This window comes from Aquarana catesbeiana, linkage group LG11, assembly GCF_042186555.1.
Source record: "Aquarana catesbeiana isolate 2022-GZ linkage group LG11, ASM4218655v1, whole genome shotgun sequence".
In the NCBI taxonomy this organism is placed as follows: Eukaryota; Metazoa; Chordata; class Amphibia; order Anura; family Ranidae; genus Aquarana; species Aquarana catesbeiana.
The window spans coordinates 234,991,029-235,017,907 of NC_133334.1; the positions used below are offsets into that span (position 1 = coordinate 234,991,029).

The window sequence follows — 26,879 nt, forward strand, 5'->3', positions numbered from 1 at the left end:
GACAATTGGAGGTCAGGAAAGACAGGTGAGCCTTTTATAGTAAGATACAAAAAAGTATGTTGGTATTGCTAAAGAAGAAGAAATTGGGGTTCTTCACTCTCGTTTCTTAGGCCTTTTTTACATGGCCATTGTGGCCTGTATGCTATTGGCATGTTTTAAAAGGTGTTTTAGAAAATTCCCTGATGGTAATCATACCCGAGGCACCTAAAGGAGGGTAGTCTCTGTCTGTGACAAGCTTTCTTGTTTATTGAATAGCAGAAGGGGTCACTTCTAAAATGATTTTCACTAAAAAACCCTTTTTTACTTTTAAAAAAGTGCTTTTCAGCACAAAACACGTCAGGGTTGATCCCTGTTGCTATTTAATAAACAAGAAAAGTTGCCATAGCCCAGAGTGCAGTGAATCATTTACTTTGATGACTCATTTGCCGAGTGCAACGAGCCGGACCAACACTCATGAATTCTGCAGTGGAACCTCTGATGAGCTTCTCACCTTCAAAGGTGTACACAATTCTTGCAGTAGTATAAGAAGTTTTAAAAGCACTAGTTACTTTACTGAGAGGCACTAAATAACACAAAAAAAAAAATGTTTTGTGATGCACAAGCCACTTCTTAGGCGTGTATCACAGTTCCTGGATCAGCTGGGAGCTAATCTATCAGTGGCAAGGAGGTATGAGGAAGCATGATGCCTCCTTATGGCTAAATGCTCTAAAAATAATTAGAAATATCTTACTGCTTGTTTCCATGGAGGTATAAATCCAGTTTATGAAACGATAGGTAACAGTCAGATGTGTCAGCGGCAACATGATTCTTCCCACAGCCTGTACAATGATGAGACACAAAACACATTAAAAATATTTATCATTATTTATTTTGTTCATATAATTTATTATCAATTATTAGGGTATGGACACAATACTGCTGCCAGTGCAGGTACCCCATGGCAGGTTTTTTGGGGACCACGCGGTAACCACACAGAAAGAACTCTCTAACCACTTATTATATACCACATATTGTATAATGTATACAGTAATGTGGTCTTCACGCTTCATACCCTGTTTCCCCGAAAATAAGACCTAGCGTGAATGTCAGTGATGGCTCCAATATAAGCCCTACCCCCCAAATAAGCCCTACCCTGTAACCTCGAAAATAAGACCTATAAGAACTTTAACTAGGGCTTATTTGGGGGGTAGGGCTTATATTGCAGCCATCGCCGACAATCGCGCTAGGTCTTATTTTCGGGGAAACAGGGTAGTAAGTGAACCAGAACTGGACCAAAAGAAACTTGTCACTTTGGTTTTGTAAAAATAAATATATCATAATGCATTACAAATATACGTATGTTCGAAATATTATCTATAGAAAATAAGTAGATTGTAAATGTAATTTTCTAATTCAAATTATAAAAATTAGATCAGGCGGGTGATTGACTGCTTTGGATATCATCTTGTTCCCTTTCCTCCAGTCAACGCAGAGTTTAAAAAAAATATCAATTCTATATCTTGACTTGACTTAATATCAAGCAGTGGTGTCACACAGGCAGCGTTGGATTTTACATAGCTATGCAATTACTTACATCTATGAAACTTTCTAATTTCCCATCCTCTCTTGCAGGTCAACTTCCTCAGGAAATGATATCTGATCAAGGCATGTAATGAGCACTACCTTTAATCCTCAATTTACAAAAGTTGATTCTTGCCTCCTTAGCCCAAGGCAAGCCAAATTAACTTAATGGAAGAAGTGATGTCACTTCTTCCTGCCTTAGAAAATCACACAACCTGGAAAAAATGAAGTTGTGAGAACACCAAATCCTGCATCTCTACAAATTCCTGTCCTCACCACCCACTGTGCTGTGTTGAGGGTGTTGACTAGCCCAAAAGCATGTGTGTGGAGATCTCTGCCACCTCCCTCGTGTTATAGCAAAAATACAGCGCTAAAATAATAATAAAGTGTCCACGAAAATGTGACCATGAACAGTTTATATTGTTATGCGTGTAAAGAAAAAAGTACTCCACTTCAAGCCTTCACCTAATGCTTGGAAACACCCATAGTGCCAATACTTCACCAATGGTAGAAATACACACTCACCAGAGGGATATGCTCTCTATTACTAGAACAGCAATAAGCGCTTTGTGTAAATGGCATACAGCATCACCACTGTGGCTCCACAGATGGCAGGACCAGACTGCTCTATTCCACTCCACCAGGGGATAGTATTATGCCGCTTACACACGACTGGTTTTCCCGTTGGAATAAACTCTGAAGGTTTTTCCGACGGAGTTCCGACGGAATTCCGCTGAAACTGTCTTGTGTGCACACGATCACACCAAAGTCCGATCATCAAGAATGCCGTGACATACAACACGTACGATGGGACTAGAAAAAGGAAGTTCAATAGCCAGTAGCCAATAGCTTCCATCTCGTACTTGCTTCAGAACATGCGTCATTTTTGGTACGTCGGAACAGCATACAGACGAGCGGATTTGCTGATAGGAATTGGTTCTGTCGGAAATATTTAGAACATGTTCTATTTCTAGGTCCGTCAGAATTTTTGAAAAAAAAAGTCCGATGAGGCATACACACGATCGGAGTATACGATGAAAAGCTCCCGTCTGACTTTTTCTGTCTGACATTCCGCTCGTGTGTACGTGGCATTAGAGTTATCAGCATGGAGTCACCAACCTTCCCTGGTTGAGGTTGGTGACTCCATGCTGATAACTCTGGTACTATCCCCTGGTGGAGTGGAATAGAGCAGTCTGGTCCTGCCATCAGTGGAGCCACAGTGGTGATGCTGGATGCCATTTTCACAAAGCGCTTATTGCTGTTCTAATAATTGAGAGCATATCCATCTGGTGAGTGTGTATCTATATCATTGGTGAAGTATTGGCACTACAGGTGTTTCCAAGGGTTGGATGAAGGCTGAAGTGGGGACACTTTTATATGTTTTACACGCATAACAATACAAACTGTTTATTTTTGTTGTTTTGACAATCTTCAGTTTATGGTCACATTTTCGTGGACACTTTATTATTATTTTAGTGCTGCATTTTTGTTCTAATTGGCTATTAGTGTATTATATATCTACACTTATTGCACGAGGCTGTTTAAATTTCACTGAAAGAACGCTGACTTTATTTTACTATTTTCACCTCCCTTGTGTTGCTCATACATTTTACTTGCTGTACTTTACAGTTGTGTCATTAACCAGCTCTGTGCTTCCTCACACTGATCCTTTCCCCTATTTGTGATTGTATCTCTAGCACAGCCTTTCTCAAACTTTTCAACACAGAGAACCCCTTGAGAACCCCTTGAAATAACTTTTTAGCCTCAGGGAACCCCTGCTAATAATTATTATATCTAAAACTCATGATACTTTGGTGTGATGGTCAGTGGGAAGAATGCTCCTTACAATTGTGGTTATTGGGAAGAATTGCCCCCTTACAGATAGCTAAAAAGATCAATGGTGTCAGTGGAAACTTATCTGAGAGGCAGAAATTGCAGATTGCTCAGGGAACCCCTAGCAACCTCTGGAGGAACCCCCATAAGGTTCCATGAAACCTTGGTTGAGAAAAACTGTTCTAGCAGCTTAGGTCTGCTCTATCCATTTAACACAGACTACCGTACATGTAAATCTAAATTAAAGAACATTTCTGCCCCCCTCTTCCTCTTCACCCTCTTCCCCTTATGTTTTGAGTGACAGTTGGCAAATTATTAACATAAATACATGTATTTGTACACATATCCACTCACTTAGTTTGGTGTTCACTTGCAGATCAGTTGAGGTATAGATTTCAAAATCAATAGACTGTTGAACATTTACACTACAATGGTAAAGACATATTTATTTTAGTTTGATATCTTTTCTTTAATATAAGCCTGAAACATCAGGAGTAAAAGTTTTATCTTACATTAAATACAGATCACATAACAGAAATAATTTAATCACAGAGAAAACATTCAAAGTCCATACAGTATCATGTTCCTTGGAAAATAAAATTATTATTTTTTTGGATAGAGAAGAGAAGGTTGAGAAGTCTTTCAACTTTTTTTTACTGCCTGCGTCCTTGCTCTGTAGATTCACCCACTTTATTTATCCTGGTGACTGTTGTCTCTGAGACAAAAAGTGATGGAAATTCCAAAATGGTACAGTTGTCACCGGAACAAAAAGTAAGGACAGGACTAGATTTTACATTAGGCTGCCTGGACCATGGCCTAGGGTGGCACTTTGTTGTTAACACAGTCCTTTTGCTGCTGCTACTCAAGCCTTCCACCACAAGCTCCTCCCACCCGTGTACAATGACAGCTATGCACGGTGTGTAGCTAGGGTGTGGGGCGAGACGTGTATGCTGGGAAGCTATGCCCGACAGCTATGCACAGTGTGAGCTATGGCCCCTGCTGCTATCTAATAATTCCAGGTGTGTTGGATAGCATGTCCCCTGCTGTGTGCTGTGATTCCTCCCACTGACCCATACATAATTATTGTGTGCTGTAATAATGTGGTGATCAGTGGAAGGGACATTTCTGTCTGCAGTGTCACTGGTATCTCTTATAGAGATTTGAGACACCTGCCAGACAGGTTCTGTTTCTTTTACCGCCTGCCCATGTTTTATTTTTTTCACAACATAGGCAACATAGTCAATATCAAATTCATATGAAAATGCTCCCATAGAAGCTCTACTAAATAAACTGATTCAAAATGTTCTGCAGTGGTGTATTTAGGTTTTGGGCTGCCCTAGGCCTGACTTAACTCAAGCACCCCCTAATTTAAATATGACCCACCCCTTCCTGTTAAGGCCACAGCCCTTCCTTTTTAAGACCTGTCCTGTCATCTTCATGGGAGGAGGACAGAGGGACGCCGTGGGAGAAGGACAGAGGGACGCAGTGGGAGAAGGACAGAGGGACGCAGTGGGAGAAGGACAGAGGGATGCAGTGGGAGAAGGACAGAGGGACGCAGTGGGAGAAGGACAGAGGGACGCAGTGGGAAGAGGAGAGAGGGACACCTTGGGAAGAGGGACACCATGGGAAGAAGACAGAGGGACGCCATGGGAAGAAGACAGAGGGATGCAGTGGGAAGAAGACAGAGGGATGCAGTGGGAAGAAGACAGAGGGATGCAGTGAGAAGAGGACAGAGGGACGCCATGGGAAGAGGACAGAGGAACACCATGGGAAGAGGACAGAGGGACGCTGTGGGGGGAGGACAGAGGAAAAACCATGGGAAGAGGACAGAGGGACGCTGTGGGGGGAGGACAGAGGAAAAACCATGGGAAGAGGACAGAGGGATGCAGTGGGAGGAGGACAGAGAGGGGTGCAGCTGGAGGAGGACAGAGGGATGCCATGGGAAGAGGACAGAGAGACGCCGTGGGAGGAGGACAGAGAGGGATGCCGCAGGAGGAGGACAGAGGGATGCCGTGGGAGAAGGACAGAGGAATGCCATGGGAAGGGGACAGAGGGATGCTGTGGGAAGAGGACAGAGGGATGCTGTGGGAAGAGGACAGAGGGACACTGTGGGAGGAGGACAGAGAGGGATGCCGTGGGAGAAAGAAAGAGGGATGCTGTGGGAAGAGGACAGAGAGGGATACGGTGGGAGGAGGACAGAGAGGGATGCAGTGGGAGGAGGAGAGAGTGGGATGCCGTGGGATGACAGAGGGATGCCGTGGGAAGAGGACAGAGGAACGCCGTGGGAAGAGGACAGAGGGACATCCTGGGAAGAAGACAGAGGGACACCGTGGGAAGAGGACAGAGGCACACTGTGGGAAGAGGACAGAGGGATGCCGTGGGAGGAGGAGAGAGAGATGCTGTGGGAGGAGGACAGAGAGAGATGCCGCAAGAGGAGGACAGAGAGGGATGCCATAGGAAGAGGACAGAGGGGGATGCCGTGGGAGGAGGACAGAGAGATGCCGTGGGAAGAGGACAGAGAGGGACGCCGTGGGAGGAAGACAGAGGGATGACACGGGAGGAGGACAGAGAGGGACGCATTGGGAGGAGAACAGAGGGTCGCCATGGGAAGAGAACAGAGGGACGCCACGGGAGGAGGACAAAGGGACGTCGTGGGAGGCGGACAGGGTCACCGTGGGAAGAGGACAGAGGGACGCCATGGGAGGAGGACAAAGGGACGTCGTGGGAGGCGGACAGAGGGATGTCCTGGGAGGAGGACAGAGGGATGCCATGGGAGGAGGACAGAGAGATGCCGCGGGAGGAGGACAGAGAGGGATGCCGCGGGAGGACGACAGAGGGATGGCCTGGAAAGAGGACAGAGGGACACCGTGGGAGCAGGACAGAGAGATGCCGCGGCAGGAGGACAGAGGGATGCCGTGGGAAGAGGTCAGAGAGGGACGCCGTGGGAGGAAGACAGAGGGATGACGTGGGAGGAGGACAGAGAGGGACGCATTGGGAGGAGAACAGAGGGTCGCCGTGGGAAGAGGACAGAGGGACGCCATGGAAGGAGGACAAAGGGACGTCATGGGAGGCGGACAGAGGGATGCCCTGGGAGGAGGACAGAGGCATGCCATGGGAGGAGGACAGAAAGATGCAGAGGGAGGAGGACAGAGAGGGATGCCGCGGGAGGAGGACAGAGGGATGCCGCGGGAGGAGGACAGAGGGATGCCGCGGGAGGAGGACAGAGGGATGCCCTGGGAAGAGGACAGATGGACACTGTGGGAGCAGGATAGAGAGATGCCGCGGGAGGAGGACAGAGAGAGATGCCGCGGGAGGAGGACAGAGAGAGATGCCGCGGGAGGAGGACAGAGAGAGATGCCACGGGAGGAAGACAAAGAGATGCCGCTTGAGGAGGACAGAGAGGGATGCCATGGGAAGAGGACAGAAGGACGCCGTGGGAGGAGGACAGAGGGACGCCGTGGGAGAAGGACAGAGGGACGCAGTGGGAGAAGGACAGAGGGACGCAGTGGGAGAAGGACAGAGGGATGCAGTGGGAGAAGGACAGAGGGACGCAGTGGGAGAAGGACAGAGGGACGCAGTGGGAAGAGGAGAGAGGGACACCTTGGGAAGAGGGACACCATGGGAAGAAGACAGAGGGACGCCATGGGAAGAAGACAGAGGGATGCAGTGGGAAGAGGACAGAGGGATGCCGTGGGAAGAGGACAGAGGAACACCATGGGAAGAGGACAGAGGGATGCTGTGGGGGGAGGACAGAGGGATGCTGTGGGGGGAGGACAGAGGAAAAACCATGGGAAGAGGACAGAGGGATGCAGTGGGAGGAGGACAGAGAGGGATGCCATGGGAAGAGGACAGAGGGACGCCGTGGGAGGAGGACAGAGGGACGCCGTGGGAGGAGGACAGAGGGACACTGTGGGAGGAGGACAGAGGGACACCGTGGGAGGAGGACAGAGAGATGCTGCGGGAGGAGGACAGAGAGGGATGCCATAGGAAGAGGACAGAGAGGGATGCCGCGGGAGGAGGACAGAGGGATGCCGTGGGAAGAGGACAGAGAGGGAAGCCATTGGAGGAGAACAGAGGGATGCCGTGTGAAGAGGTCAGAGGAAAGCCATGGGAGGAGGACAAAGGGACATCGTGGGAGGAGGACAGAGGTATGCCCTGGGAAGAGGAAAGAGGGACACCGTGAGAGGAGGACAGAGAGATGCCACGAGATGAGGACAGAGAGATGCTGCGGGAGGACAGAGAGGGATGCCGCGGGAGGAGGACTGAGGGATGGAGGAGGACAGAGGGATGGAGGAGGACAGAGGGATGCGGCGGGAGGAGGACAGAGAGGGATGCCGCGGGAAAAGGACAGAGAGGGACGCCGCGGGATTAGGACAGAGAGGGATGCGGCATCTTTTAATTTGGGAGGAGAGGGGGGTAAGGGGATATGTGCTAGGGGTGCTTTGGGAGGGTAGAGGACATGTGCTGGTGAGGGGGTGGAGTCAGACCCCCCCCCCCACTAGTACATATCCTCTCCCCTGCCAAAGCACCACCCAGCACATATCCCCTTACGCCCCCTCCCCTCCAATCACTCCATGTGTGCATCTGTTATCTCCCCCCCTTACCGGTTACTGTGTCCCCCTCTACTATACACAGACCTCAGACCAGCAGCACGGCTCTTGCACTGAAGTCGTCTCCCTCCTCCTCCTGGCTGTGTACACTAGAACATTGGAGCCAAAGAGGAGGAGGAGCCACAGAGGAGTGTGTGCGGCTGTCAATGGGGAGAGAGGTGTTGGCTGCTACGGAAAGCCAATCGCCACTTGCGGAACCCCGGGCAGCAGATGTCCGGGATGCCCACGCTAGCGGACCCCTGTCTGGCCAGTTACCGGAGCTCAGTGCCGGAACATGTTGGGGCACTGGGCTCTGGGATTCAGCTGTACTCCCCAGTGCCGGTGCTTTTTTTAGTTCGGGAATTACCGGGGGCAGCTTTTTTGCCACGCCAATTCCCCCCGCAAAGTGCCGCCCTAGGCATGGGCCTTGTCGACCTAGGCCAAAACACAGCACTGATGTCCTGTGTGTAGTTGCGAAATTAAATTGATTAACTTTATCTTCAGTGCCACCAAACAAACTATAGCCCCTTCATGGAAGTCCCTTGTGCTGAAGTCTCAATAAAGACATGGATGAGCGAGTTTGGGGTGAAGGAACTTGACTGGCCTGCATGATCTCAACCCCATAGAACACCTTTGGGATGAATTAGCGTGCAAGCCAGGCCTTCTCGTCCACATCAGTGCCTGACCTCACAAATGCGCTTCTGGAAGAATGGTCAAACATTTCCATAGACACACTCCTAAACCTTGTGGACAGCCATCCCAGAAGAGCTGAATGTGTTAAAGCTGCAAAGGGTGGGCCAACTTAATACTGAACCCTATGGACTAAGACTGGGTCTTCCTGTCAGTGCCCAGACCATACGCCGCACACAGCATCAAATTGGTCTGCATGGCTGTCGTCCCAGAAGGAAGCCTCTTCTAAAGATCGTGTACAAGAAAGCCCACAAACAGTTTGCTGAAGACAAGCAGACTAAGGACATGGATTATTGGAACCATGTCCTGTGGTCTGATGAGACCAAGATAAACTTATTTGGTTCAGATTTTGTCAAGCGTGTGTGACGGCAACCGGGTGAGAAGTACAAAGACAAGTGTGTCTTGCCTACAGTCAAGCATGGTGGTGGGAGTGTCATGGTCTGGGGCTTCATTAATGCTGCCGGCACTGGGGAGCTACAGTTCATTGAGGGAACCATGGATGCCATGATCCCCTCCCTTCAGAGACTGGGCCACAGAGCAGTATTCCAACATAACGACCCCAAACACACCTCCAAGACGATCACTGCCTTGCTAAAGAAGCTGAGGGTAAAAGTGATGGACTGGCATCACTCTCAAGCATCTCTCCAGACCTAAACCCTATTGAGCATCTGTGGGGCATCCTCAAACGGAAGGTTAAGGAGTGCAAAGTCTCTAACATCCGCCAGCTCCGTGATATCATCATGGAGGAGTGGTAGAGAACTCCAGTGGCAAGCTGTGAAGCTCTGGTGAACTCCATGCCCAAGAGGATTAAGGCAGTGCTGGAAAATCATGGTGGCCATCAGTGGCGGCTGGTGCTCAAAATTTTTGTGTGGGCGCAAACTGAAAAAAAAAAAAGAAAACATCTATTGCAGCCTCACTGTGCCCATCAAGCGCAGCCACTGTGCCATCAAACGCAGCCACTGTACCATCAAACGCAGCCACTGTGCCCATGAAACGCAGCCACTGTACCCACAAATTGCCACCACTGTGCCCATTAAACGCAGCCACTGTGCCCATCAAATGCAGCCACTGTGCCCATCAAATGCAGCCACTGTGCCCATCAAATGCAGCCACTGTGCCCATAAAACACAGCCACTGTGCCATCAAACGCAGCCACTGTACCATCAAATGCAGCCACTGTGCCATCAAACACAGCCACCATGTCCATCAAATGCAGCCACTGTACCCATAAATTGCCACCACTGTGCCCATTAAACACAGCCACTGTACCCATAAATTGCCACCACTGTGCCCATTAAACACAGCCACTGTGCCATCAAGCGCAGCCACTGTAACCATCAATTGCTGCCAGTGTGCCCCGTCAATTGCCACCAGTTTGCCCCATCAATTGCCGCCAGTTTGCCCCATCAATTGCCGCCAGTTTGCCCCATCAATTGCCGCCAGTTTGCCCCATCAATTGCCCCCAGTTTGCCCCATCAATTGCCCCTAGTTTGCCCCATCAAATGCTGACAGTGTCCCCCCCCCGCCCGGCACTTACCTGTCTCGGGTCAGCGCATTCCTCCGCGCTCCCTCCGAGTCCTTGATGTCTTCTCCCGTCCTCTTCTGCTATGATTGGACGCCCAATAGGCATCCAATCACAGTGCCTGTCGCTTCAGCCAATCAGGTGACAGGTAACCAGACCCGGTGCACCTGATTGGCTGAGAGGTGGGTCAGTGATTTATTCGATTCCCTAACACAGTACTGTGTAAGCAGTGAACGCACAGCAGTGCGCCCGCTGTTTATCAATTTGGAAGCCTATTAGAGCCCACGACTCTAATCAAGATGCCTATTAGAGCCGACGGCTCTAATCAGGCACTTCCAAAAACACCCCCGCCGCTGTAATTCAGATGCTCGGCGTCCAACAGGGGGCCGGACACCTGAATAGGAGGCGACAATAGATTCATGCACCCTTTATGGACGCACCGCTACTGGTGGCCATACAAAATATTAACACTTTGGGCCCAATTTGGACATTTTCACTTAGGGGTGTACTCACTTTTGTTGCCAGTGGTTTAGACAATAATGGCTGTGTGTTGAGTTATTTTGAGGGGACAGCAAATTTACAAGGCTTAGCACTGGGAAACACTTTTTGAAAGATAAAAATATGCATTTTATATACAACTATATAGATCAGACCAACATGAGGATCAAGGAGGGACAGTCCTTTGAAATCAGGGACAGTTGGAAGCTATGAACTATATAGATAAGACCAAAATGAGGGACAATTGAGGCGGAAAGAGGGACAGAGGGACTTTGTTCCGAATGAGGGACAGTCCCTTGAAATCAGGGACAGTTGGAAGCTATGGTTCTGTACTGCAACCCTGTCTTGTTAGCAAAGCCTCAGTGGTGAACAACAGAGTAAGGCATAGTTTATTTTTCAACCAAGTATATCAAATCATACTATATGACAATAAAATAATAATATGTGCATGGTTATTTAAATATACAATAAAAACACTTACAACCAGGCCCCATATCCATAATGGAGAACTCCTTTAAAAGTTGCGCTAACATTTTTGATCATGATGTCCACTGCCTCATCACTCTTCAGCTCCACTTCACTGTTCTCAATGGACAGATCGTTGACCTGGATACTGGATCAAATGTAGTTCAGTCAGTATTAGACACGCACAGTCTATCACAATCAGTCATACACATTGCTAAGCCAACACTTAAAAAAAGAGAATAGGCTGTTTTTGAAAGATGTTCTTGTGACCTTCAGATTGAAAGAAATAGCCAATCACAAAATGAGATCACTATTGGTGCAGGACTTCCCCCTTGCCCAAGGCAGAATGTGTATAAAATAAATTAACAAGATGAACACACCCTTTAAAGAAATCCGCTAAGCATGGCCACATAAAATAACTAAATTATTAGTGATCCAAATGAAACTTGCAGTGCCCCTCTAAGCTGAGACAGAGATCTCCCCGCTGGTTGCAGTGAAGGGAGCTGGCATCACAGCACCACTCAGAGGTGTAAAAGCATTATCAAAGAGAAGAAAGGATGTAGCTCACCAATCAAGTGCATTAGTATGTAGATGAATGTGGCCTCAGCCAGCGTCGCTCCAGCCATGTCCCTCTGACATGTTTCGCCCCCCTCACCTCTATGACCAAGCCTCAGTGAGCAGGGCGAAACATGTCAGGGGGGCGTGTGGCTGGAGCGACGCTGGATGAGGCCACATTCATCAACTCAGTTTACAAATCTAATGTGAAAAGCCTATATGTATGTTGTCCCCTAGCCTCCATTTGGATCTATTTTGGAAAGCTTGCTTTTCTCCCTGCATGTCACAGATGAGTATATCTGAATTCAACAAGAAAAGCTCAGCTGTAATGAGGCATCGAGAGTCATCTCTGCTCTCCGTGTGTAAGCTGTGCTGCAATAATCAAAATGCATGAAAGACACACAAGTTTATGAAGGCGTTAGGCAGAGGAGAGCTTTTTATCTTGCTCTCCTCTGCCTAACTTAAAGTGTAAATCACTCATATATATTGTTGTTAGCAGTCTATGATTTTTAAAATACATCATAGTTTACCCTCAGCCCTAATCTTTCGGTGCTGTGGGGGTTAATACAGTCGCTGGACATTTCATAGGCACTCGTCAAGAGTGCTGACTCTGCCTGCCCTTTCTGTCTCCCTCCATTCATAGAGGCTTTAGTATAGCTTCTAACAATGAAAAGTGCTCTGTGAATAGAGGAGGAGAACCCTTAATTCTTCTGCCTCCCCTCCATTCATGGAACACTTTTCATTGATGGAAGCAGTGACAGCCCGTCCATTAGGGGCGCATGGGCGTTATCAACACAAAGGACACATCTCAATAAAGTACCATTCCCTGTGCTGATTATTTTTTAGGTTTTCACTAAACAGAGGCTTTAATTATAGTAGATTTCTTCTTCTAACAAATTCAGTTTCCTTGTTTGAAGTAGTTCTTGCTCTACTTTTTGCAAGTTCAGGTGTGACTTGCATGGAGTTGCACAGATGTCTTCCAAGTGGCACCTGAAGTAGCACTGAAATGCTACTTTGAAATTGCACTACTTCACTTAAATTTCAATGTCGCAATTGGTGTGACCGGGGTGTTAAAGAACATGTGGCAGCACTTGATCCTTCTCTTAGGTCTCGTTAACGGGTGCAGCAGTCATTGCTGCCCCTCTGAAGAGCAATGGTGGATCACTTTTCAGAGGCATTTGGCGAAGCAGGTTAAAGGTTATAGGTCACCTCCTCACCACCTATGTGAAAGCTTGCCGTACCATGCTGCAATGTCCTGCATTGCACATGCTTGCAGAATGATTTTGGAGCTGGTCCCATTTGGCATTATAAATTGGTATAAATTGTGCTGCACTGCAACCATGGTGGTTTGTACTAACATGGCTGCTGGTTATGTTAACTTGCAGCTGGGCCACCAGGGGCAGTAAAACTGTAGCTCAACTGCTTGTTTTTATCTTCTCACCACCTTGTAAATGGGGCTTTACAGCGTGCTGCATACTAGACTTGTGCACAACGGGAAATTTTGTTTAGTTTCGGTTCGTTGTCATTCGTAAAATACATCATTTCGTTATGTTACGTTAATTCGTTTTCGGATAATTCGTTATTATTCGTAGAGTGTCGATATTCGTTATATATACTGAATCTCGAATCATGACGAATTAATTAGTTATATCTGCTATGATTTCTTTCATATTAGTTGAAATTCGATATTTATTTATGTATATATATTCGCGATAATGATTCGTAGTTTGGAAAGTCGTTTGTTTCTTGAATCTATTAACACACACAATGACAATATCTCTTCTCCTCTGCTCAAATACAATACAATCACCCTTCTCACTTTGAGTTGACCTTTTGTTTCATTTCATTGTTCATTGTTGTTGTTGTTCATTGTTTCATTTTTGTTTTTTGTTTTGTTTTGTTTTGTTTCTTTAACAAATTACTGAATCATCTCGAATTCATTCGTTATATTCACTATAATTTCTTTCGTATTAGTTGAAATTCGTTAATTTTTTATTCGGACATTTGGATGCATCCAAATGTCTGAAAGATGCAAAATTCGGCCGAATTTCGATTAGTTACGAAACGAATTGCACATGTCTACTGCATACAGACATGTAGTGTACCACATCACTCTAATTCCTTTGCCATTTATCTGGAGAGCCCCTTATTATGAAAGACAGGAGATCCTAAACACACACCGCAGGAATATATTCTCCCCTAATATACAGTAAGACTAATATAAAAAAATGTCAGCACTAAGATGTTTCTAAAAGACCACAGTCAGGTTCAAATCTAGATTTGCATTGATTGTAGATCTAGTAAACAAAGAGAAGATACCCAGCAGAGCCTTCAGGGTGTCCATTTCTAGTGACCCTGTGAGGTGTCCTCTGGATTAAAGTAAACAGAAAACTTTCAGTGTTTGTGCGTTAGAATTTAAAAGAGAAGTATGGGGTTTGGGGTTTTTGTAGATTTATACTTACCTAGACGGATTTGCATCGGGCTCTAACACTAAGAACCAAGGGATCTAACGTCGCAGATCACTTGGTTCTCACAGCAGCCTGAGCAGAGAGCTGGTGACTGTCAATCACCATTCTCTGCTCTGCCCCCTCCTCGCTCACTGGAGTGCTGGCTGTGGAGGGGGTGGGAGTGGCCGGCTCAGGCTCTCGGCGGCTTACTGAGAGGCTGAGCTGCGTGTCCCAGTCCAGGCATGTGGGCAGATCCAGACTCCAGTGTCGCGATCTTGCCCGAGCCTGGACCGGTTATGTAACATCAGCAGAGACATGGACTTCAGCTTGTTGTCTGCTGAAAATGAGTCACAGGAGTGCAAAACTAACTGCACCCCGTGATCCATAGAAGTACAGCCAAATGAGATTTGGCTGTACTTCTCCTGTAAAGCAGAACTTAAAGGGTTAGTTCACCTTTACCAAAAAACCTGCCTATGCCTATGGTGAACGAGCACAAACTCCTCGTGTGAAACGTGTCAACAGTGCTCCTGTGACATCTATCTGGCATGGTGACAATAAAGAAATTTGAAAAGCATTCATCTCGTTGTGGTGTGCGGCCATCCTCTTATTTCGTATATATGCAGATAAGGGGCCTCTGTAGATAAAATCAAACTGTGCAGCCCTGAATAAAGTTGAATAATGCCCTTGCTATAGGTGTAGGCTATTTCTCCTGAAGCCTGACTGGAATACTCCCAGGACGTTGCTAAGTGAGGCCTAGTCATTACTGCTCTCCTCCTTCATCTCAAATTCTGAGCTCAAAGCTACTGCATCAGGGAAGAGAAAGAGCTTGTGAGGGGGATTGAATCATAGAAGGAACTCACTCCTGTGATAGCGAAAGTGGGCAGTAATGACTAGACCTCACTTAGCAACGTCCTGGGTGTCTTTCAGTCAGGCTTTGTGATGTTTGCAAATAGCCTACACCTATAGCAAAAACATTATTCATCTTTAGTCAGAGCTGTCCAGTTTGTATTTATCTACAAACACTCCTTACCTGAATAGGCAGGTTTTTTGTAAAGGTGAACTAACACTAAAGTGATTGTAAACATGTTCTACTTACCTGCTCTGTGTAATGGTTTTGCACAGAGCAGCCCGATCCTCCTCTTCTGGGGTCTCCCTCTGGTGGTTTTGGCTTCTCCCCTTCTCCGATTGTACTTATAGCAAGTCGCTTGCTATTGGGGCACCCGTGCATCATCGATCCTAAACCATACTGTGTGCGTTGACACACACAGTGTGGCTCAGCCCCGCCCCCTCTCACATAATTTGATTGACAGCTCCCTCTGCTGTTGAGCTTCCTGTGAGAGAGGGGAGAGAACAGCACTGCTGCAGATGGGCACAGAACTGGATCGAGATCGACCTTAGGCAAGTATTTAAGGGTGGGCTGGGGGGAGCTGAGATTGAAATGTTTTTATCCTAATGCAGAGAAAAAAACCTTTAACTTTTACAACCACTTTGTCAAAATTAAACAGTTTACAAACAGGCAAGCTATTTATTGCAGAGGAGTCATGCAATGTCTCTTCTGCAATAAAATAAACGTACCTGCCTGTTCTCAGCGTTCTGTACAATGTATACTGAGTGGTGTCTATGTGCTGGGATGACTGAACCCCTGAGCATGTGCGGGCCAGACAGCCAATTAAATGGCCAAAGACGGGGGGCGTGGCCTGGACATGGCTGAGTGAGGACGCATTCTCTCTGAGCTCCCGTCCTTGTCCAGAAACACCCGACTTATAACACCCTGCTTGAGGCATGCAATCAGCCAAACGACATAGAACCAGAGCATCCATCCGAGGGACACCCACTGGCAAAAGCCCCGGCGAGATACGCCGCTATTTCCTACAAGTTCAAGGCTCCTATCCCGGGACTAAAGTTACGGCGCCACGAGGCTCACCGCGCGGAGAACAACAGAGGGCCCCACGACAAGCCGAGGCCTATCCGACCCCCGACTCACGGCCTGCACCGATACCCCCTACAGACTCCCACGGAGAACCCCAACAAGACGTGATGTCTTCCCCACAACCACCAGCTCCAGTCCTAATCGACCACGACATCAGAAGCCTGCTCCAGGCCCTACCCACCAGATCGGATATAGAGGCATTGATATTCAAACTCGAGGAAACACACCGCCGGGATTTCCAAGAAGTCAGAGGTGAAATATCAAACCTGACAGAACGAGTATCTACCGGAGAATCCTCGGTTTCCCTACTATCGGAGAGAGTGTCAGCGTTGGAGCAGGCCAGGGACCAACAGAGGGAAGCAGCCATCACCCTGCAATTACATTTGGAAGATGTAGAAGACCGCAGCCGCCGCAACAACTTGCGGCTCCGGGGTATCCCTGAAACGGCACACCAAGAGAACTTGGGGGAGACGGTGCGAGAAATCTTCCGCACGGTATTAGACGATCCTCAGGTGGAAATCGAGCTGGATAGAGTGCATAGAGCCCTGGGTCCCAGATCTGATGACCCGGAAAGACCACGGGACGTAATCTGCAGGCTCCACCGGTACACACAAAAGGAAACTATCCTCCGACGAGCATGGGAACATGGTGATGTGGAGATAGAGAGCTCCCGCGCGAAGATTCTGCCAGACCTATCCAGAGCGACCCTTAGACGCAGAGCCTTCCTACGCCCACTTCTAGACCTGGCAAAACAGCAAGGACTCACCTACAGATGGGGATATCCCTTCTCGGTACTGTTCCGTGGAGCAAGGGGTTCCTTCTCTCTACAGCGCCCGGAGGACCTCCCTGCCCTCTTCAGATTCATGGAAGCAGAGCCGATGCAAGTACCTGACTGGCTTCAATTCCTTCTTCGTACGTCCGGCAGGTCAGGACTCTTGAGACCGCGTGATCCCCTGCCACCGAGACAACAGAGGAACAGACGCAGGAACAGGTCGGCCTCGGGTGGTGACATACGTGAGTAGGCCTATGGCCGCCGTTCCCTACCCAGACACAATCCCTTACCGTCCCAGACAGCAGACACCAGGCCCTTATTGACGGCCTAACCCCACAGAACTCCCACCACACTCCTCAAGGGAGCCACTCAAACACCTGAGAGATCTCCGGGAACTTAACGACATCTGCGACCGACCCCGCTGGCACTGATCCCATCCCACACATGATCTCTCTCATCCACACCTTCTGAGGGGGTCAACCATACCGGGGGAACGTTGCTCATCACATCTAGGGGTACCACTGAGCCCCAGACTCAACAGGACTAACGCCATACGCAGGAGCACTCAGTGGTTACCCCATACGGAACCCTTTGTACAACCCCCCCATACTATGGGACACAGGAACATATGACCTTGTGAGAGCGGGATCAAGTGTAACCACCCCTTCTGCACACCCGCCATCGGATCAACTATGAGATGTGGGAACATTACTTTTAAATGGAATCCTGTCTCTCAATTAATCCCCTGGAGGGAAACGAAAGTACCCGTTACTCTTTCCATCTGCCACCCAAAATCCTTAAACCGCTCCCATGGACATAGCCTTTTCACTCTCCGGGAGGTTGCCTACCCTATAACCCATCTGGTTAAGTTTCATTTTTTGTCACCCTACCCCGGACAGTGTGCGCTGATGCGGTGCCCTGGGGCTGCGCGCGCGGCTCACACGCTTCGGTGGTGCTGCCGTGTGTCCTGCCTGGGGACACCGGGTCCACGGATGGGGAAATGTTATTTGTTTACCTAGTTCATTTATTACTCTCGTGGGTTTATGATCCCTTCATTGATGTCTAACCCCATCTGCTTTTTCATATGGTTTAATTGGTCTTTTTCTAATTGTTACATTAGATTGATTGTATGCCTTTTTCCCAGTTAGGGTTCTTGTTTCTTATTTCTTTTATGACAGATACAGATAGTCGGGTGTGGACGGCGAGATGCGGGGACTCCTCGCTTGGCCCTGCCCTCTCACCGTCCCCACTAGGTGCGCGCTCCGTTCTCGACCTCCTGTCGGTGGAGTGTATTAGCTGTTTGAGCTACACTAGATCTTTTCTCCTCTCTTACTAAGCCACACACCTTAGTACCTGTTCTTTCTTTCTCACTTCTCATTACCCTCTCTCTTACCCTACCCCCCCTCCCCCCTCCCCCTTCCTCCCCCCCTGTCCCTAACACCAAGTTTTCCTACACACTAGACAACCCGCAGAGATGGACTCATTAAACATAGTCTCCCTAAACGTAAAGGGTCTAAACACACCCGAGAAAAGACGGATGATGCTGCAAGACATGCGCCACAGAGGCGCCGATATTGTTTTTCTACAGGAAACACACCTCAGAGAGGGGTCCTTGCCGACCCTTCAGAACGGGTACTACCCGGTAGCGTATCACTCAAAATACAAGGAATCTAAATCTAGGGGGGTGTCTGTTCTGATCTCGGCGAGGGTCCCTTGGACACACATTGAGGCCAGGCTTGACGAGGAGGGGAGATCCTTATTCCTTCGGGGTAAGATAGGTGACATTAAAATTACCTTGGCCAATCTATATGCACCCAACACACACCAGGACACTTTTCTAAAACGTCAGCTAGATCTACTCCACCAATTCTCCGACGGTCAATTGATTATAGGAGGAGACTTGAACGTACCACTTACACCGTCAGAGGACACTTCCAATGGGGTATCTTCGACGCCTCGAGACCTACGTAAACGCATTAACGCGACATTGCAATCTCTACAACTGACTGACGTTTGGCGGCTCTTCCATGCAGGAGAGAGGGACTACACCTTCTTCTCCAGGCCACATCAATCCTACTCTAGAATTGATTATTTCCTAATACCCCATAAACATCTCCAGGCGATCAAAGAAACCACCATTGGGTCAATCACATGGTCTGACCATGCCCCCATAACCCTCCGCTATGTTCTCTCGGACGCCATGCGCACTCAAAGACCACCATGGAGACTGAATGAGAGTCTCTTGAAAGACCCAATAACTATAGCAGAGGTGACCAAAGAAATAGGCCACTATTTCGCCTCCAATAATACACCTGACTGTGACACAGGCTTGGTCTGGGAAGCCCACAAAGCTGTTATCAGGGGGATACTTATCAAACATGGGGCCCGCATCAAACGGCAGAGAACAGCACAACTGGAAACACTACTTAAGACGCTAGGAACATTAGAAACACGCCATAAACAGTCACCCACAAACCAACTAGGCTCAGAACTAGATTTAGTTCGCAGGCAGGTTTCAGACCTCTTGCGCTATAAAGCAAAAGCAACACTGCAGATCACCCGGCGGAAAATATATGAGGCAGGCAATAAATGCGGCCGCCTACTAGCCCAGTCCCTACGGGAACAACGCCTCGCTACATATATCCCGCATGTCACGTCAAGTTCAGGTCAGAAAACCTCCATTCCCCAACAAATAGCACAGGAATTCGGATCCTATTATGCATCTCTATACAACCTGACTGGAACGCAATCCCCCCCAGAGAAAATAACAGATTACTTAGAAACCTCCCTCATGCCATCCCTCCCAGAAGAGGCTAAATCACTTTTAGAGGACCCTATCACCCTACCCGAACTACAACTCGCACTGAAGAGCTCCAAAACAGGCAAGGCCCCGGGCCCAGACGGCCTCACCACCGCCTACTACAAGTCCCTCCTACCCTCCCTAGGTGAGCACATGGTTAAACTTTATAACTCTTTAGGCACAGGAAATGGGTTCCACAGAGCCACCTTACAAGCGCAAATTACAGTCATACCAAAAGAAGGCAAAGACCCAGGCCTGTGCGGATCCTACCGCCCAATCTCCCTTCTAAACACGGACCTAAAACTTTTCCCCAAAATCATTGCCACAAGACTACAACATCATCTTCCTGAATTAATACATTTAGATCAAGTTGGTTTTATCCCGACCAGGGAGGCTAGGGACAATACGACTAAAGTGCTCAACCTAATACACATTGCCAATAATTCCAAAACCCCATGCGTGTTTCTCGGGACAGACGCCGAAAAGGCCTTCGACCGAGTCAATTGGCAATTTATGTTCGCAACATTGAGACACATAGGTCTGGGAGACACAATGTTAAATTGGATTTCGGCCGCATACCAGAACCCAACAGCGGTGGTTAGAGCTAACGGGGTACTGTCCAAAAACTTTCCAATTTCCAATGGGACACGTCAGGGCTGCCCGCTTTCGCCGTTACTTTTCGCCCTCTCTCTGGAACCCTTCCTGTGCCACGTCAGGCTAAACCCTGACATCACAGGGGTAGGAATCAACAGCAAACAATTTCAGGTCTCGGCCTACGCAGACGACTTATTGTTCTCCCTTGTAAATCCCATCATTTCACTCCCTAATCTCATGAAAGAGTTCCACACCTACGGCCAACTAGCTAATCTGAAGATCAACTTCAGCAAATCTGAGGCGATGGGCATCGGGATCCCTACATCACAACTAACACATCTTCAATCCAGCTTCCACTTCAAATGGTCCTCCACGGCCCTGAAATACCTAGGTACGCTCATACCCCCAAAGCTTTCCCAACTGTTTAAGCTCAACTTCCCACCCCTCTTAATTAAGGTTAAACAACTACTAGACAAATGGAACGGTGGGTTGCACTCCTGGTTTGGCCGCTGCAACATTCTCAAAATGTCGATACTACCCTTTTTTTATATATCATACAGGCCATCCCAATCCGTATCCCGATAGATTATTTTAATCAGATAAGAACAACCTTTATACAATTCCTATGGGCAGGGAAGAGACCACGTCTGCAACGGGGGACCCTCTCACTACCTAAAATTTACGGGGGTCTGGCAATGCCAGATCTTCGAAACTACTACAGAGCATCTCACCTGTGTAGGCTCATAGACTGGTGCCGTCACACTGACACTAAGCTTTGGACTAGACTCGAACAGGCCCAGACTGAGATCCCCCTTTCCAGAGCTCCGTGGTGCCACTCTTCCCTCCCAACAAATGTCACACGTCATCCGCTAATCGGTAATACAACTCGAGTATGCTCACATCTGATACATTATTCCCCTCACTTCTCGCGCAACTCCCCACTCAGACCTATTTTAGGCAACCCCAAATTCCAACCTGGGATACGAGATAGGAACTTCTTGAACCTAAAAGAAGCGGGGCTCTTCCAGGCCTCTCACTTTGGCATTATGGGGAGGTGGAGGACACTATCGGAGCTCACTGACCAGGACGGTCAATTCCGACTTGATTTTTTCAGAGCTATGCAACTACACCATTTTTTACGCTCCCTACCACCTCTTCAGGATGCTAACCACACTCTCACAACAGTGGAGGCCCTCTGCTCGGAGTCAGGGAACCTCTCACACACACTCTCACTCATGTACAAACTACTTATCACCCCAACGGGAGACTATCAGGTACAAAGCCTCATCAAATGGGAAAGAGAACTAAATTGCAGCTTCACAACCAACCAAAAACAACAAATATTAATGTTTACTCACAAATCCTCTATCTGCACCAAAATTCAAGAAACCAATTACAAAATTCTCACACATTGGTACAGAACCCCCGCCCTTCTGAAATCATTTTTCCCCTCCTTAACAGATGTCTGTTGGAGATGTCAGAAAGAAAGGGGCACGCTCGTCCACATCTTCTGGACATGCTCTAAGGTCCGGATCTTCTGGAGAGAAGTACGCCAGATAGTGCAAAAATTCACTGATCGCATTATCCCTGACAACCACGCTTTTTGTCTCCTACATGCGACTGACATACCTACACGGTCATATAAGAAATCTATCATAAGACACCTGATGGACGCAGCGAAGGCTTGCATTCCATCCCTCTGGAAATCCCCGCAAACACCAACTATAGCCTTTTGGCTCCAAAAGATTGAGGAGATAAACCAGATGGAAGACCTAATTCTTACAAGCCAAGATAGACAGGAGCAATACACCAAAACTTGGCAACTCTGGAACATCTTCAAATACTCGGAAGAGGGGAAAAACCTGATGACAGGTTGATACCAGAATTAGGAAATACCTAAGACACGTTCGCCCCCATCTCTGCGGGTCATCGACCCTCTCCCCCCCCCCCCACCCCTCCCACACCCCCCCCAGTCCTCCCCAACCCTCCCCCCCTTGCCTCCTACATTTTCTCTACTCCTGCCCCCTCCTCTTCTCCTTTCTATCATTTCGATTCCTCACCCTCTAATCTTAATGTCCTATTTTTTCTCAGAATACTTACTATTTCTTTTCTGGAAAAGACAAATCCGACAGGGGAGCCTTCGCGCAAGGAGTACAAATTTTAAGAACACCTGGACTCCAAAACAGGATACACGATTGTATAGAGAAAGCAAAATGCTGACCATATATGTGACACATGTTTTTAATGAATAGATCCTCCACACCTATAAACGTTTACCAACCACACACAACTTACAGACGTGTTATATCTTCTCTCCTGTTTAGTTCACATAACTTTGATGTGTACATATAACCCAATGCTGTAACGGCCGGAAATGCAACTGTATCTTGTTATATGCAAATGTACCCTGGTGAACTGGTTCCCTGTTACAAATAAACAATTTTGAAAAAAATGGCCAAAGACTGGCACCCTGGAAGAAGACTGCAAGCCAAGCCTTTTCATCCAACATCGGTGCCTGACCTCACAAATGCGCTTCTGGAAGAATGGTCAAACATTCCCATAGACACACTCCTAAACCTTGTGGACAGCCTTCCCAGAAAAGTTGAAGCTGTTATAGCTGCAAAGGATGGGCCAACTCAATATTGAACACTACGGACTAAGACTGGGATGTCATCAAAATGAATGTGCATGTAAAGGCAGGCGTCACAATACTTTTGGTGAACTAGTGTATCAAAGAATGCAATTGGAGGTGCTGGAGCATGGAAAACCCCAAACTTCTTGGTGGACTGGAGCAGAATCAGGAGTTATGGCTGATAGACCTGATAGTTGAAGTTTCCAAGATAAATGAGAAGCTAGGAGCTTACTAAGCCCATCAGAATCCACCTATAATTAAAATATATTATATATATAATATATTGTAAAAAATATATGACTTGTTCAACAGACAAACATCAGATCATCTGTTACACAAACGCATCGAAAATATTGTTAAATATTTTATTCAACAAACATATCAATAGATGGAATGGTGGTGTACTGTGAAATAAGTAAGAATACCCTCTGTTTCACAAGCTGTATTTCCCCTTGTAGCAGAAATAATTGCTTGTAGGCATTTTGCGTGTTCACCCACCAGTCTGACGTTGAGTGAAATTCTTGACCACTCCTCCATGCAAAATGCCTTCAGATGCAAGATTTCTCTGTTTTCTTACATTTCTACCACCATGCTTCACAGCTGGTATGATGTTTTTTTTTTTCTTATTATATTCTGTCTTCAGTTTGTAGCAAACATGTCTACTGTCACTGCCGCCAAACTCTGTGCTGTAAATTTTGCTCTCCTTGAACAGCAAAGGCTTTTTCTTGGCTTTCCATGCAAGTCAAATCGATGCAAACTATTTCTGAGTACACATGCATGCACTTTGACACCGACTGATGCAAGAGTTACCTGAAGATCCCACAATTTTGGAGACTACTCTTGGCATCAAGTGGTCAGCACTTTGGCTGAATTTGCTAGTAGTGGACAAACTTAGCAGTCGTTTAAAATCTATGTCACATTTAATTTGATTTAAAATAATTTGGTGACCTTTTAAAATCAATTGCAAGGCCAGGGACTTCTAGAGTACTTTTGATCCAACCATGATGACATCACACACATCAAAAGCACAGAGAACAGCGTACCCTATGGGGGGGCGATATACTAAAACTGGAGCACTCTGGCACAGTTGTCCATGGTAGTCAATCAGCTTCTAACTTCAGCTTGTTCAGTTAAGCTTTGACCATAAAACTCAGAAGGTGATTGGTTTCTATGTATTTAGGGTGTATTTAAAAAAGATAGGCTTCACATACATACATCCTTAGGAGCTAGTTTACACAGGCCGATCTGCTGACATGCGATTTGCGGTGGATCGTGTAATCAGCAGCGGCTGGTCCACCTCACCCCAATGGGGGGCAGCGGTTGTTCACCCACATTCCCCCCTATGAGGCAAAGTGGAAAGCGTCATCACTTGCCAAACGCAACATGCCTATTTTTTGCAGTCCACGGCAATGTGTACTGGGTTGTCCTGCGGCCATTGCCTAATTTTGACAGGTGGCTGAGGTGAGTTACAAATTCATCTCAATCACCTTTTTTGCCATCTGACAGCGCTCATGTGAAAGGGGCAGAAAAAGGTCCTAATCATTGGCACCTAGTCTGGAACACTTAATTCTACTTTCAAGGATTTGAAGTGGAGGTAAACATAGGGGTGTACTTTCTATTCCGTGTGACAGACCTGCATTTGTATTACTGTATATACTCGAGTATAAGCCGAGTTTTTCAGCACATTTTTTTGTGCTGAAAATGCCCCCCTCGGCTTATACTCGAGTCAAGCACTTTTCTGCAGCAGAGAATGACATTTTCCGAACCGACTTTGTGGCCCCGTATCTCAGGGCCACTTGGTGCTAGGAATCCAAATTTGGTGAGCAAACCCAGTGGAACTAGCACTACAACATAATCAAAGCTGGGGTTCCTAGCACCAAGTGGCCCTGAGATACGGGGCCCCAAACTCGGTTCGGAAAATGTCATTCTCTGCTGCAGAAAAGTGTTGACATTTCCCGAACTGACCCGTATCTCAGGGTCACTTGGTGCTTTGGATATGTTATAGTGCTTGTTCCACTGGGTTTGCACATCAAATTTGGGGTTCCTAGCACCAAGTGGCCCCGAGATACAGGGCCCCAAAATTCGGTCAACTGTGTCCATCTGCAGCAATGTCATTTCGGGACCCTTTGGGTCCAGAGACCCCAAATTTTGGCTGCAGCTAGGGGGCATCTAGGAACCCTTAACTACCTAGTTTGAAGTTCGGGGGACCTATGTCTGCAAATGGGCATTGTTGACCTATTTTCCACTTAGCAGTAGCTGCGCATTTCTCACCCTAGGCTTATACTCGAGTCAATAAGTTTTCCCAGTTTTTTGTGGTAAAATTAGCTGCCTCGGCTTATATTCGGGACGGCTTTACTTGAGTATATACGGTATATGTCATTTATTTTAGTATATCACTTTTTCCTGTAGGCACTAGCTGAATGAAGATCTAATGTTTGTCTATTCAAATATGTTGAAACTGTCAATTTTAAATGGTTCTAATTACGGTACTTTTTCATATGGCTGTATGTGGAATTGAAAGTCATGTGCAAACTTTTGGCGCTATATAAATCCTGTATAAATAATAATAATTAGCCCTGGTGTCCTTACTTGGTTAGACCATAGTTGACTCCCCCAAGGAATCGGACAGCTTTTTCTCCGGTGATGTTTGGAAACGTTGCATGTCTAAAAGCAGCTTGTATTACTTCTGTAGTCTTCTCATTCACTAAAAGCACAAGGATGTAATACATATGACTAAAGTAAATGCCAATTTGTATTGTTCATTAATAACTTTTAATAAAAAATTAGTATTAAAAACTCTTAACCTTAACTCTTAAACTTAAATAGAAAGTAAACTTCCACCTTTGAATTTTACCTATAATAAGGCTTACCTACTGTATGGGCAGTGTAAAACGTGCACCGTTCAGGAGATATTGACTGTAAATGCAGCCAGTGACATCACTGGTGCATGCGCTCTGAAGGAACAGCCACTCGTGCCGTTCCTTCAGAGCCCTGTGCAATGACCGGCGGCTCCAGCACGCATGCGTGGGAGTGACATCATCGCGGCTCCAGCCAGTCACAGAGCCGGAGCCCGCAAACCTGAAAGCAAGACGGGTGAAGATGGAAGCTGTCTCCACCGATGACATTGCATCGCTGGAAGGCTTCGTTTTCAGGTAAGTTTCACATAATGTGCTAGCATGCGATGCGTACTAGCACATTATGCCTTTGCCTTGCAGGTAAGAAAAAAAAAAACATCCAGCGGTTTACAACTGCTTTAAAGTGATTGTAAAGGATACATTTTTATTTTAAAAAAAATAAAAATATCTCATACTTACCTGCACTGTGCAGTGGTTTTGCACAGAACAGCCCCAATCCTCCTCTTCTCGGGTCCCCCCCTCCAATGAGTGCCCCCATAGCAAGCCACTTGCTATAGGGGCACTCGTGAAAGCTCGCTCCCGGGCTGTTTTTCGTGTCCATTGACAAACAGAGCTGAGCACAGTCCCACCCCCACTCCATCCTCACTGGCTGTGATTGACAACAGCAGGAGCCAATGGTTTCCACTGCTGGCTCTGAGCCAGTGAGGAGAGAGAGGGATGAGAGAACTGCTGCTCTCATTTACATTGATCAATCCAGATCAGGTAAGTATTGGGGGAGGTTGCTCACAGGTTTTTTTTTTTACCTTAATGCAGAGAAAACCTTCTACCTTTAGAATCACTTTGAAACAAGTAGGTCATAGTTCATTCTTTTTCAAACAAGAGAACGAAGGACTACAAGGGAGAACTTGAGGCTTGAGAATCAGTCTGACTTATCCTGAACAGAGTGAGCACTCATCTGTTAAATAATGGGACACAAAAGGATGAAATTACACCTAAAAGTGTACTATATCTCACCAAGAAATATTATACTAATCAGCATTTACCCAGAATCTAACCCCATACAATAAGCCCACAATTAACCCTTAACTCCACCCTGAGCCCAACCCCAAAAGATAACCTTAACTTGTCAAAGCGGTG

The 26,879-nt window shown here is 47.1% G+C and overlaps 1 protein-coding gene across 1 annotated transcript in view; it reads right to left on the minus strand.

Moving 5' to 3' along the window:
* The window catches only part of CETP (cholesteryl ester transfer protein), a 79,862-nt gene that overhangs the window by 49,194 nt on the left and 3,789 nt on the right, over window positions 1–26,879 (minus strand). The window contains exons 2-5 of the mRNA XM_073605528.1: window positions 25,477–25,591; window positions 11,174–11,305; window positions 3,748–3,818; window positions 731–818 (exon numbers count right to left, since the gene is read on the minus strand). Coding sequence (XP_073461629.1) covers window positions 731–818; window positions 3,748–3,818; window positions 11,174–11,305; window positions 25,477–25,591 — 406 coding nt within the window. The remainder of the gene's footprint in view (window positions 1–730; window positions 819–3,747; window positions 3,819–11,173; window positions 11,306–25,476; window positions 25,592–26,879) is intronic.